This window comes from Marmota marmota, unplaced genomic scaffold (assembly GCF_001458135.2).
Source record: "Marmota marmota marmota unplaced genomic scaffold, marMar, whole genome shotgun sequence".
NCBI classification, from domain to species: Eukaryota; Metazoa; Chordata; class Mammalia; order Rodentia; family Sciuridae; genus Marmota; species Marmota marmota.
In genome coordinates this window covers 33,201,145-33,214,922 of record NW_026000211.1, presented here as the reverse complement: position 1 = coordinate 33,214,922, position 13,778 = coordinate 33,201,145, and the positions used below count along the sequence as shown (strand labels likewise).

General features: G+C 34.5%; 1 protein-coding gene across 3 annotated transcripts in view; it reads left to right on the top strand.

Annotated features, from left to right (window-relative positions):
- The window catches only part of Diaph3 (diaphanous related formin 3), a 475,858-nt gene that overhangs the window by 357,905 nt on the left and 104,175 nt on the right, over positions 1-13,778 (top strand). For 2 of the 3 annotated variants that reach the window (XM_048791762.1, XM_015486017.2), the window contains 2 exons: positions 8,907-9,002; positions 9,491-9,550. In XM_048791762.1, the coding sequence (XP_048647719.1) occupies positions 8,907-9,002; positions 9,491-9,550 (156 nt within the window). The remainder of the gene's footprint in view (positions 1-8,906; positions 9,003-9,490; positions 9,551-13,778) is intronic. The other variant, XM_048791763.1, reaches the window with a different exon arrangement.

Below are 13,778 nucleotides of genomic sequence, written 5' to 3'. Positions count from 1 at the left end.
ATTTTAAATAATGGAAGAGTAGGGGAGAAAAAATGGAAATATTAAACTGCTGGGGTTTTTTCCATAAAATTCCATTCCTTATGGGTAAGCCAGTTATTTAATTATAGTACAAAAGAGAACTGTTCTGATTATCATTGTATCAGTTAAATCCCAATGAAAATTGGCTTTCTAACTCCCTTGACTGAAATTTCAGTTCACATCTGAATTAAGAGAAGTTCAAAGACTTTGTTTTAAGTTATTCCTGTCTTTTTGCTGTCTGGGTTAAGTAGTACTTTGAGCTTGTGCTAGGTGGCTAAAGACTGAACTAGGTTACCAAGAAAAGTCACATTATGTGTTTCTGAAATGCTTTGCAATCAGCAGCATAGAGCAATAATTTATGTAACTATGTTAGGGCAATAGTTTCTTTTTTGGAAGGGTTGGGTTAAACTATGAGCCTATGAATTTTGTGTATTGCCTAATTCTTGGATGAAACTAAGCTTCACCTTCCTATTCCCACTCCAAATTCCAGGTTATAAGTTTGCTATTACTATGATATAAGGCCTTGTATTTCAGGAGACAATAAGAAGCAAGAGGAGAAACTGAAAGTGTATGCAAGTCAAGGATAGAAAGTAGTCACAGTCTGAGAACAGCCATGAAATGCTTCACAAACTCCCCTTTATATGGGAGTTTACTTGCCCCCACCTCTCTTTGCTGTACTCTCCTTAACAAAGCCCATGCTGTACCATAATATCAATTACCCCCAGAAGGAACACTGTTAACTAAGTTCTTACCAGTGCCAGACACTCAGCTGAGTATTATAAATGTTATATCTCCTTTAATCCTTCCAATAACTTGGTGAATTTTAGGTGCTGTACTTCCCATTTCAAAGTTGGGATTGAGAAGCTTAAATAATTTACCCAAATCTGGTATTCAAATCAAGTTGTTTAAATTAAAAATGTGTTTTCTGTACCACTTCACTATGCTTGTACTTTTCCCCATAGTTTCAACTGTAACCTATATGCTTCTAAATTAAATCTATTCATAGTACCATTTTCTCTCCCCCCAAAAATTTTAGATCTATGAATCCATTAGCCTTTTGGAGGGTGTGCAATTGGATGTCTCATGACATCTCCACTCAACCCATCCAAAAGTGAACTCTTCTAGAGCTCAGTCCCTTCTACCACCTATTTCTGTTCATATCAGATGTTTTATGTTTCTCCAAAATCTCAATCTTGCACAGCTGATCTAACAGATCTAATAGGGCCTTCTGTCTTCCAGCAGTTCTGGCACTCTTCTAAGCTATTCTTTAGGACTTGGATATCCAGGAAGCCTTCTGGAGCTGTTAGCCTTCTTTCTAGGCTCCAAGTTATTCACTGTTATTCTCTACTACCTGCCAGACACCTTTGACACAGTATTCGTCATGTTGTACTATATTGTTTTTTACCTGCCTTCCTCCCTTTCCCAGAGGGAAGCACCTTAAGTCATCAATCTCTCACTTCTTCTTTCTCTTCCTCAGTCTTCTCATTCTGCTTTTCAAGAATTTAAAAATCAACTTTGTATTTAGTAGTATAATATCTTCAAATTCTCAGACTAAATATGATAGACTCATGACATAGTAAAATACCTTGTTCCTCTTAAACTTTCCTACTTCTGAAGGTGTTATAGATAGCTTTTTATGGCTCTGACCAAAATATCTGACAAGAACAGCTTGGAGGAGTAAAAGTTTATTTTGGATCACAGTTTCAGTAGTTTTGACCGTGATCAGCCAACTCCATAGCTCTGGGCCCATGGTGAGGGAAAACATCATGGCGGAAGGGTGTTGAGGAAGAAACTGGGTCAGGACATGAGAACCAAAAAGCAGAGAAAGAGCATTCTGCTCACCATGGACAAAAAAAATATATGTTAAAGGCATGCCCCCAGTGACCTACTTCCTCCAGCTATATCCTGCCTGCCTATAGTTAGTACTTAGTTAATCCATGTCAGTGGATTAATTTAACAATTAGGTTAATTAACTCAAAAATTAGCTCTCATAATCCAGACATTTCATCTCTGAACATTTTTGTATTATCTCACACATAAACTTTTGGGGGATACCTCTTATCTAAACCATAGCAGGAGGTAATTACTTTTAGTTTAGTTATTTATTCTGGTATTCACTTATTCCCTATTTCTAGAGAATCTGTTATTAATTTTTCATTTTAGACATTAATGAGTTCCTGATGAGTGTTTGAGGACTTAGTTCCTTTATGCCGTATCCCCATTTATGCCCCTTGGGTATTCTTCCTTCTTTACCCATTAGCTTCCATTGCAATTATATGACAATTGAGTGTTTCTAATATTGTCACTGTGTAATTATTCTTCTTTCCAATCTTATATTTTTGCTGCTGTAACAAAAATATTTATAGTTGAAATTTCTTAACAACAAAAATTTATTGGCTTATGGATATTGAGGATAGGCTGTCCAAGTGCAGGGCATCAGTAAATTCCATGGCTGATAAGGTTTCACACTTTGTTGTATCCTTACATGGTGGAAGGGATGAAGGCTGTCAGGCATCTTTTTTACAAGGGGCACTAGTCCCATTCATGAGCAATCTGCCCTGATGAACTAATCATATTATAGATGCTCCTCATATTAATAATATGACAACTACGTATTAAGTTCCTATTAATTTGAGGGGTATACCAATCTAGCATTTCCTATTAGGCTAATGGAAACTTTTTTTGCATAGGATTGATGTCTCCCCCTCCCCTCTCTTTATATGTATATGTGTGTGTGTGTCTGTGTGTGTGTGTATATACACACACACACACATAAATATTTTAGTTGAAGTTAGACACAATACCTTTATTTTATTAATTTATTTTTTATGTGGTGCTGAGGATCAAACCCAGCACCTTGCACATGCTAGGCGAGTGCTCTACTGCTGAGCCCCAACCCCAGCCCATCGTGTATCTCTCTTACTATTTTTCCCAATGCAAATGGTCCAGCATTAGCTTTGCTATAGTTCCTGGGCCAGGGTTCTCTCTTACAAGATTTTTCCTCCCATATGATCTCAACAGGCTTCTCTGGGCCTGGGTCCTGGGAATCCTCTTGCCAGTTTGTTCATTAGTCCCCTCCCCATTCATTCCTGTATCCTGTAGTTTCCTCTTTCTTACTTTTCTCTCTGGTTTTACAGAACCATGTTCTGTTCTCTCTGTAAGAAAGCATGTGTAGACACTTGCATGTCTAGAAAAGGTCTGTTTTTCTATGCTCACCTTATTGGAAACATAACTCTTTCTTCATTGGGAATAATTTCTTTTCAGAATTTAGAAACCTTTTTTTTTTTTTTGTCTATTGATGTTTCACATCCGATTCCATTCTGATTTCTTTACTTTGTTTGACTTTTTTTTTTTTTTTTGCCTGTTTTAAGGATGTTCTTTGTATCTTTATTTATGGGACATTTCAATATGATTTCTTTACATATAGGTGGCTCCCAAGATGCCCTGGCTCCTGATTCAGCTATATGCACTTCCAGCATACCACAGGCACTTGGGAGGGAAGAATAAAGACTTGCCTTGATATTTCTCAGGGCTTTCTTGGACTCTAGCTCATAGTGCTGAATGAGTATGTTTAGAAATATGGAAATGAGAAGCAAAATGTTGCCACTTTTTTGTCTGAATTGGAGTCTAGAATTTCTAGCTGACCTATGAAATTATCTGGAGGTTCCTGCTAGCAACTTCCACTAACATGTCCAAAAGGAAACTCATTATCTTCTCCAACTTTGTTCTTTCATCAAAATCGATGTGATTTAAACTTTTTCGCCATGTTTTCTCTTTCTCCAGCTATAGGCCCCAAAGACCTCCTATGTGTCCTTAGCCGCTGTACTCTCTTCACCTCCTATTGATTCTACTTTAGAAATATCTCAATCTTAACTCCCCCGTGCCATTTCCTTGACACTACAATTTTTAAAATGGCATTTACAAATTAAACAAGGTGATATGTTATTTAGGCATAGTAAGGCTTTGACTATTGCAGTTAGCCCATTTATTTTAAAAGAGTTTTCGCAGCAGGAGAGATGCTATAAATATTCTGAATATAAATTGCCTTGTTAGAGAAATTGAGGTCTAATTTGTGATTAAAAAAATGGCTAATTTTTATTTCCCTGGTTTGTTGAGAATAATATAAATATGAGACATTTAAACAATTTATTGTATCTCTTCTTTTGTTTTTGTTCATTTCTTTCACTTTGTTCCTGAGATTACTTCCACCAAGAATTTTTCTTCCCTACCCAGTCCTTGCCATGGCTAACTCCCACTTATTCTCAAAGTAGTCTCTCACTAGGAAGGCTTAAATCTCTGGTGACTCTCATACCTCTCTCCATATCCCACTTTTATGCTTCTGAGTGCAGAAGAGATTTCTTTTGTTTACCCTTGGGGCCTAGATATCTTTAGTGCTATTAATGGCCTGGCACATGGTACCATGTGCCAAGTAAATATGCGTTGGATGTGGGAGAGCACTTTCCTAGTATGTTCAAGGTCCTGGGTTCAATCACTAGCACCACAAAATATAAAAATAAAACATGTGTTGGATACATGTACTAAATGTATGTTTAACATTGGAAGAACATTTTCCTTATATGTCCATATATTACAGTTAGCATTAGTTTATTTCAAGAGTGTATTTGTATATCAAATCAGAGTTTCTCTTAGCAGTAGTGTTTTACATGATTATGTCCTTAACATAAGGACATAAGAAAATGTACTTTGTAAAACTTAAGTTGTGATGTACTATATCTGAAACAGTGCTTGAAACTTTTAAAAATTAGTTATTTCATAAACTTCCTATTTATTTTTATACTTTAGTGCTTTTATTTGCATTATCTCATGTGATCTCCTTATTAAACCCAATCAAGTAATATCTCTTACCCATGTCAGAAATGATTATGTCAGTAATCCAGTTTCACACAGTTGTTGGTTGAGAACCCAGGCTAGAGTGCAGGTTGCTATACTTAAGTATTTCTGTTATGTGTAAGGGAATAAAGACCAAGAAAAAAACATTAACTCCAGGAACAAGAGCAAGAATAAACTCTGTTCCAGATAGAAAATGACTTTCTGTCTTTGGAGAAAATCATAGACAGCTGACTTTGAAAGTTGTGATGGGTTTTAAGAAGAGTTAAGATTGGGGAAGTAATTAGAATCATTGCAGGGGTGGTGGTGAAAGAGTTGGAATTTTATACTCTGGGAACTGAGAGAGATTGGAAACTTGTGACTCAGGGAATTGACATAATTCTGCTTTAGGACTCATCAGTAATGTATGGGATGATTAGAATTTAGAATGCAACATGAGATACAGTGTCTCATGCAGTATTCTTAGTGAAAATTACTTCTTTCTGTACCACCTAGAACATAGTTGCAAAAGGAACAACAGATCATTTCAGAAGATACTTGGAAATTTCAGTCAAGTTAGATTTGGAAACTAAATACATGTATGATATGGGATAAAAGGAAAAAACGAAACATTGTTGTTTTAATACAGTCTTACCACTTCCCTGGCCCCCTGTTCATCCATAACCTTTAGTCTCCTGCATAGTTAGTCCTTTCAGCTGACCCCCTTAGTGCCTGGCTTATTAATTTTGTTGAACATGTATTTATTAAACACTTTCTATATAATACATTTTGCTAGATATTAAAGGTAAACGACACCTGTAATCCCTGCCCTCAATAAGTGCACAATCTAATGGCAGAAAAAAAATCAACTAATCAGTATAATATTGTAAAGGATTTATTGCTATAGGTACTGCATGCCAATGGGACATTGAAGGGCACCCTCTTCAGCCCACCATGGGTTAGGAGAGCATTCTCAGTTCTCTGTCTTCAGAGACATATGAGCTAGCTTCATAAAGAAAGTGGGAAAGATATTCTGTGCAGAGAGAAGCATGTTTAAAGGCATGAAGTGGCAAACATGGAAATTTGCAAATTGCTGAATGAGCCTAAGCAGGGCAGCATCCAGCTCCTGAGAACAGGAAATACCCTGCCTAGCCAGAATATAACTACAAGTGGTGGTAGCTCAGCACTGGTATTTCCTTAGCATACCAGTAATGTCATTGAAAATTTATTCAAAATCTAGGAGCTAATCAAAGTATTATATTTAGTTGTCCTTATCTCTTCAGTCTTCTTTAATATGGAACTGTTTTCTAGCATTTTTTGTTTTATTTTTCTTTCCTCCTTTCTCTCTTGGTCTTTTATTATGTTGTTTTTATAGCCCAGACCAGTTATGTCACAGAATATCCTCACTTTAGGTTTATATGATTATTTTCATACAATTAAATTTAAATTAGACATTTCTGTGCAAAGTACTGAACAGGTTATGTCATTTCACAAGGAAATTGGTGTCAATGTATCCTATTCTTGATACTGTCAAATTTGGGTAAAATGATAACATGTCCTGTTTGCTCACAGCCTTACACACAATGGTTTTGCAACCAAGTATGATTCCTGCCTAAATCATTTGTTACTATGTGCATTGGAAACGACTTATTTCTCTCATATCTTTGACATTTGCCATCTAATAGTTGACACCTCTATGTAAAATTATCTTTCCTTTCCCCTGCAAAGATGATGATGATGATGATTTTAGCATCATTGTGGATACTTAATTTTTTTCCCAGTGTGTAATAATTTATTGACATCATTGCTTACTTGATGCTCAAATTGTATAAATTTGGCAGCTCTGTCCTTATAACATCCATTTTTATATTATTTGATTCTATTTTCTAGCACATCAGTATGTTCCTGACTCATTTTTGCTAAGTGTTCTGATTCATTTTAGTGAGTAATGATATTTAGAAACCAAGCTCTCAGGACTAGTGTGCTCACTGAGGCAGTAATGGCATTTTTTCTGAACACTTTTGGTCTCAAAAGCTAGGAAAAATATTTTTTAAAACCCTGTGCCTAAATTGATTCCTGTAAATTCAATCCAGTACTTTGGGATTCTTCCTCCCTCCTCCTATTCCAGATTTACATCTCCTTTCCCACAGTGAGGATCACTGTTGACACTAGCATTAACAACTTTACCCATCTGCTCAATATTATAATGCACACATAAAAATTTCAGAATCATTATACAGCATTACCACTACCAACAACAAACTTACTAAGGTGACAGTTCATATTCTCTTTGTAGCTTTTTTTTTCTTTTTTCTTTAAAGTATATGCTATTAAGGACATTAAAAATTACTTGGGTTTAGTTTTTTTTCTCCTTTATAGCTAATGCTATCAATTTGATAACTTGTTCATTTGCTTCCATTTGATTTCAATTTGAAGATTTTTTTTAATCTCATGCTTGGATTTGTAAGCAAGCATGAGATTAAAACATTTAATTTAAAAATTTTTAGATGTGGGCTGAGGATGTGGCTCAAGCAGTAGCGCGCTCGCCTGACGTGTGGGGTGCTGTGTTGGATACTCAGCACCACATAAAAATAAAATAAAATGTTATGTCCACCAAAAAATAAAAAATAAATATTAAAAAATTCTCTCTCTCTCTCAAAAAAAATTTTTTTAGATGTTTTTACTAGTGAAATGTATTCATGACCTCAAATACTTAGCATTATCTGCAGTTCTTCTTAGGGGAAAAAAGCATAATTAAGTTTGAGTGTAAATTTTCAAAGATAGCCAGGTAATTACTTATTAAACTGTCTGAAATATTTAATGTATTTTAATTAAAAATAGCCATCAGATCACTTTAGAATTAAATTTATGTGTAAATTAACAACCTCCCAATACTCTATTTCTTGCCCACCTGTTTTGATAACACCTACAAGGTTTAGTACTCTTCTAAAAATATGAAATAGGACCAGATGGGAAACTGACTGATACATATTTATATTTATATATCTGTTTATAAACTGTAAATGAGTGTGTTATTTGTACTCTACTGTTTTCACTTGCTATTCTCTATTAAAGAGATTGTTTCAAAATGGAAACAAAAATGAAGTAATAAAAAGTGTGGAGAAAAATCATTTTTTCTATCAGATGTCATGTTATACCAGCCTTACAGTTTCATAGAGAATGCCTGCAAATAGCTTCTTTTGCAGGAACAAAAAAAGTGTTTAATATTTCCTTTATTTTGGGTTGGGCCAGTAACTTTTTTGAGTTCTTTTCTCCTGCTTCCTTGGAATGATTTTTAGTATTGATAGTTATAAATACCTGTGAATATTTTTAATGTTATTTGTAGACAGAATTGGTTCTGTATATACATCCTTTATTAATTATATAATGTCAATTTAACCTAATCATAATGGAATGCAGTTCTTTAAATTTTTGAGAGACTTTTTTAATTATAGAAGATAAACTTTTTATACATTCTGTAAAAGTTTTAGCGATTGTTCTGTGTCACATCTAGTCAAGGGACAATTATTCTCTGATATGGAAAAAAAATAAATCATTGGGATTGATTTTTCATATTTATGAAAGTTAGCATGGAAATGTAATTTTGAACAGTAAGTTTAGATGTGCAGAATCTGTTACAATAACCAAAACACTGTCCCAGACCTAATCAATTTTTAGAATAGAGGCTGTTGCCTTATTTAAAAAATAATACATTTCTACAAGGGAAGTGTGATTTATGATAACTTAAGACATACATATAACTAGAGCCACATTCCATTTAAAGTCATTGTGGCATTGGACTATAAAAGCAGTGCTCTGAAGTGAATCAGTAGAACTTGGTCCTTTTTAGTAGACAGAAACAGAAGCACTAATGAGGTATATTTCATTAAAAGATAGTTGATTTATGAGAGAGAGGCCTTTTTTATTTTGAAATTGCTGGCTTAGTCCTGGCATCTGGTCTTTTTTCTCCCTACCATCACCATCCCCAATTTCTCTGTATGCTTTGACATTGCTATGGTAACCCTGAGGGCTGATGGAATTCCCTGCATCTCTTTTCACAGAGGGTGATGAGACAGGAGTGATGGATAGTCTGCTGGAGGCCCTGCAGTCGGGGGCTGCCTTCCGCGACAGAAGAAAAAGAACACCAAAGCCGAAAGGTGAGCACTATGCTTGTTTTCATGTTACTTTCTAGGCAACTATCACAGAGAAGAAGACTTTTTCTTTCTAATTCTTTTAAAATCATGTATCAAGAATGTAGTGCTATGGGCAACAATTATTCAGAAGTTTCATAAGTTTGCTTAATCTCTTCCAAAGACAAATGTCAGAGAGATGTGCATTCCAGTTGGCTAATGTCAGTGGCACATTAACAAATCAATGCACTGAACCTAGAAAATCCTGATTAGTGTGACAAGTCTCATCCAAAGAACCATATGTACTTTGTCCCAGTGGAGTTTACAGTAGCATAATTAAGTGGGAAGTAAAAGTCATAACATTACTGCTTCAAGTGTTTCAGGGTACTGAAGCATTGCTTTGCTTCCAGAAATACTTAACCTTGGAAGAAAGTATGTCTAAATACTAAATACTTTTATGCTTCTTGAGATGAACAGATCTCTACATTAAGTTTCTTTTATATATTTTTTAACAGATATTCGGCAAAGTCTCAGTCCATTGTCTCAGAGGCCTGTTCTGAAAGTTTTTAACCATGGTAATAAACCATATTCATAAATTGCACTTTATTTCTTATCTACTTTTATCCTGTTGGTCTGTGATTTTAGTAGGCTGCTCTGACGTTTTCAAGTTTCAATATAACTAACAGTAAAATGTAGATGTTCATATTTGATGAGATTATGACTCATGTTTTCTATTTTTATATTTTGCCTTAAGGTTGTTTCTTAGGTTCTTCTTTTCAGGTCTCAAATGAATATTTTATTATTTGAAGTTGCCTTTATAATATTTCTGATCACTGTTGTCCAGTGCACACTTTCAAAAACAATGTGTTCTCATAATGCTATTTTAAATTGTGGAAGTGCCAAACGTCAAGATACAATTTGAAGTGTTGAAAATGACACCTGTTTTGCTCTACCATATTTGCTATGTAGTCAGAAAATACTTTGATTTACATTTTGGCAAAATTATAGATACACATGAACCCTGCATTATATGATTGTGGAAAGATGTACTAAAATTGATACAAAGGTGAATTAATCTCATCTTTGCTGTTTATCTAAAATTGATTCCCCTCAGAAATCCCATAGCAATCTCATATGCCCAACTACTTGGTACCCTGTTCCTCTGTTCAGAAGACTGTTTTGTGTTGCTTGACTGTTTTCACTTTGGTTCTGTTTCCCTCCTTGTTCTGGTTGTGGATTGGCGCTTGCTTTCTGAAGTCAAAGACTCATTCATCCCCATTTCTTCAAGTGATGTAGTTGTCAAAGGTCACCATATTTATAAGTAGAAATATACTTGACAGATTTCATCCAAGGGTTTTTGGGTGCAGATGAGTTAATTTCTAAAAGTATTTACGTATGGCTGAAAGGGAAACTCATGCCATGTTTTCTAGGATAGCTTAAAATACTTAACGAGATAAGTAAAAACAGATGGGGATGCAATGACCTCTTAATAAGTATATGGATTTTTACTGCCCAAGGCAAAGTACTTATAGTAGATGTAATGAGAAGAAAGGTAAAAATATGCCACAGTATTTTAAATAGGTGTTTTAAACTTCTTTTAGTATGTCTTTGTGTTTGTTCTGCCCTTTCCTATTCTAAGAGAGTAGAAATAACTTAAGTTCATTATGGATAATTAAGTAATTTCTAACTTTGGACTTATGATTTTGAGTCATTATGACATACTAAATTATGGTAAAAATTGTAGAGGATAACCCTATACCAGACCTTAAAGATTGTTTAATAAATGAGTAAAGGGAAACCCAGAGAGGCTGAAAATCCTGAGCACAGAACTAGTGCCACACCATGACCATAATACAGGTCTCTAATTCCTGTGTATTTCTTTTTTTATTGCATATAGGTATTTCAATTTTTTTTACTACTAATAAAAGAAACAATTCAGCCCCCTTTGTAACAAATCATTAAAGAACTACATACAAATGGGGATTATGAGATAGTTATAATGGCTTCCTATGCTTTATTTAAAATAAATATTTTAGATATTAATGCAGAGGGAAATTTACCTATCACCCTTGGAGAGCCTTTTATGACTTTAATGAAAATTAGATATAATGGCTTGGCTGTAATTACTAATAAATTGTGTTATTTCTGTCCATTATATAAAAGCAGATATACTGTCTCAAATTCTAAGGCTAAAGTAAGCCGGTAGATTATATTGCAAGCCAAAGGATATTTTTCACAAAGATCAAATTCTCTTTTCTAGTATAAATGTAGTAGATTAAAACATTTCTAGAAAAATTTCTATTGGTATTTTGTTTCTAGTCAAGTAGGAAGAAATCTCAAATTTATCTTTGAAAATGACATATATAAATTTATTAGACTTATATGTTGAAAAATGCAGGATTTGGTTAAGGAAAATTTCTTCATCACAAAAAGGTTCATGAATGTTTTTAGAATAGAATATTTCAGAGTTCATTTTGTAATCTATTTCTAAAAATTACCTGTTTTCATTGAAAATACAACCCCACTACTGAACTGCATGATTACAATGTAACATTGAACCTATGATATTTTAACTTTAAAAATACCTGGTATTTATATTGCCTACAAGTATGTGTTTGTTGATATTATCTTGTAACCTCTTTGTAGAAGAGTTAAAAAGATTCTCTGCAATTATTTTAAATTCTACAAACTAATTTATGTCCTAAGTAAAATAATTTTATTAATAGAAATAATAATAAACTGCTGTTTACTGAATTACTTGACTTACTATATGCCAAGCACTGTGCCAAATGTTTTATACATATCTATCATTGCATTTAACCTTCTCAATAATCCTGTCAGATAGTCAATATTTTTACCTTTGTTTTACAGTTGAAAGTAATTAAAGATTAAAAAGATTTGATGGCTTGCTTTAAAGTCATGCAGCAAAGTTATGAACCTGGGCCTGTCTGTCTTCAGAGTCCAAGCTCTTATTCTATTTGCAACATCATACTCTGAAGTCAACGGCTTAAATCCATATCTAATCCCTTTTCCATCCATCAGCTAGTGACACATGTATGTTTGTTTCTCTTGTGATATGAAGTAGAACTATTGAGATGCAGCCTCTTGGAGGTTCTCCAGCCTCTGGTATGCCTTACCTCTTATTCCCAGATTTAACCACTAGATAGCACTATTTTCTTGGTCTGAGACTTGAATTACAAAAATATTCTTCCAGAATTCATTATGACCACTTTTTATTTCTTTTATTAAACTCATTATTAAATCCTCTTGTTAACTTTAATAAACTTATGCTCTGTTATAAAGACTGTAGAAGACTTAAATAAATAAATAAATAAATAATCTCCAAAGCCCAAATTTAAGCTTATTAGTGGTAGTTTTAATCTCTTATTAAATATGTATCTCTTATTATCTGTGTATAGTCTGTGCCTTTTAAAACCATAACTTTAGTCCCAAACTTCTTATATTTATTTTTATATATTCAGAGTATCTTATTTCAGACTTTAAGAATCCTGGTAAAACATCCTCCAGAACTTTGGGGCTAAAATGTCCCAGTATGTATTTTTTTAAACATATTTTTAGTTATACACGAACATAATACCTTTATTTATTTTATGTGGTGCTGAGGATCGAAACCAGTGCCTCACATGTGTTAGGCAAGCACTCTACCAATGACCCCAGCCCCAGCCCCCCAGTGTATATTTTGATATACTGACCATAAACTCCAATGTGTTTCAGAAGCAGAGAAATGTTACACTCTGGCTAACCTAGCCTTCATCATGTGTTATAAATCTCTACCAAAAATATTCTCTACTTTGGTTAAAATTTATACTTGCATTATCTTTTATTTTGGCTAGTAAGTCTTAGGCAGCAATTAAGTATTTGCCATTTCTCCTTGTTAAATCTTCATTTATTCCATAAAATATTCAATAAAATTTAATAAGCACTTGTTAGGCACTTAAGATACAGAGATACCCTGCCAGAAACACTGACTAGTTGGGAGACAGACCAATACTAATTCCATGGATGTGGTAAATTTTAAGAGAGGATACACACAGTTTGGGCAAGATTAGAAAGTCTGAAAGGCCAATTCTGTCTTTGTGAGGACAATCCAGATTTGGTTTCTAGTGAGATCTGAAATCTAAGCTGAGTTTTAAAGGATGAGTTGAAATGAGGCCACAAATGCAAGGGCAAGGATGAAAGACAAAAGAAGTAGCCCCAGTATATGTGCCCTTTCCCAGAGAGCCTTTCTGAACCTCTATCTCTAATAACATGGTCTTCCCAGGATACAGCACTCAGTGCCCTCAGAATGTTTCTTATTCAATGTTGGTCTCCCCTACGCGTGAATACCTTGTGGTGGAGAGAAGGCAATAAGGAAAAGGTCTGTATTGTTTTCTGTCTTAAATGTCAGTATTTAGCTGGACTTAAATGTCAGTACTTAACTAGTACTAGCATGTGTTGAATGAATGGTTTATGTTTAGGCTTGAATGGAGCAATTATTATATGAAGGAGCAAAATGATGTCTCAATGTCATCCCAATAAGTGGGATTTAATATGCCAAGTGATAAAGCTGCAGCTGTGAACACCATTAACCACCCTTCATCTCCTCCCTTTAATGTTACCTATTGTCCATGATGACACCAACCAACACTGACCAGTGCTTCAAAAAGAAGATTAACATTTAACAGGGATGAGAGGTGGGAGGGAAAGGGAGAGAGAAGGGAAATTGCATGGAAATGGAAGGAGACCCTCAGGGTTATACAGTGGAGGGGGTAGAGAGAGAGGAGGGGAGGGGAGGGGAGAGGT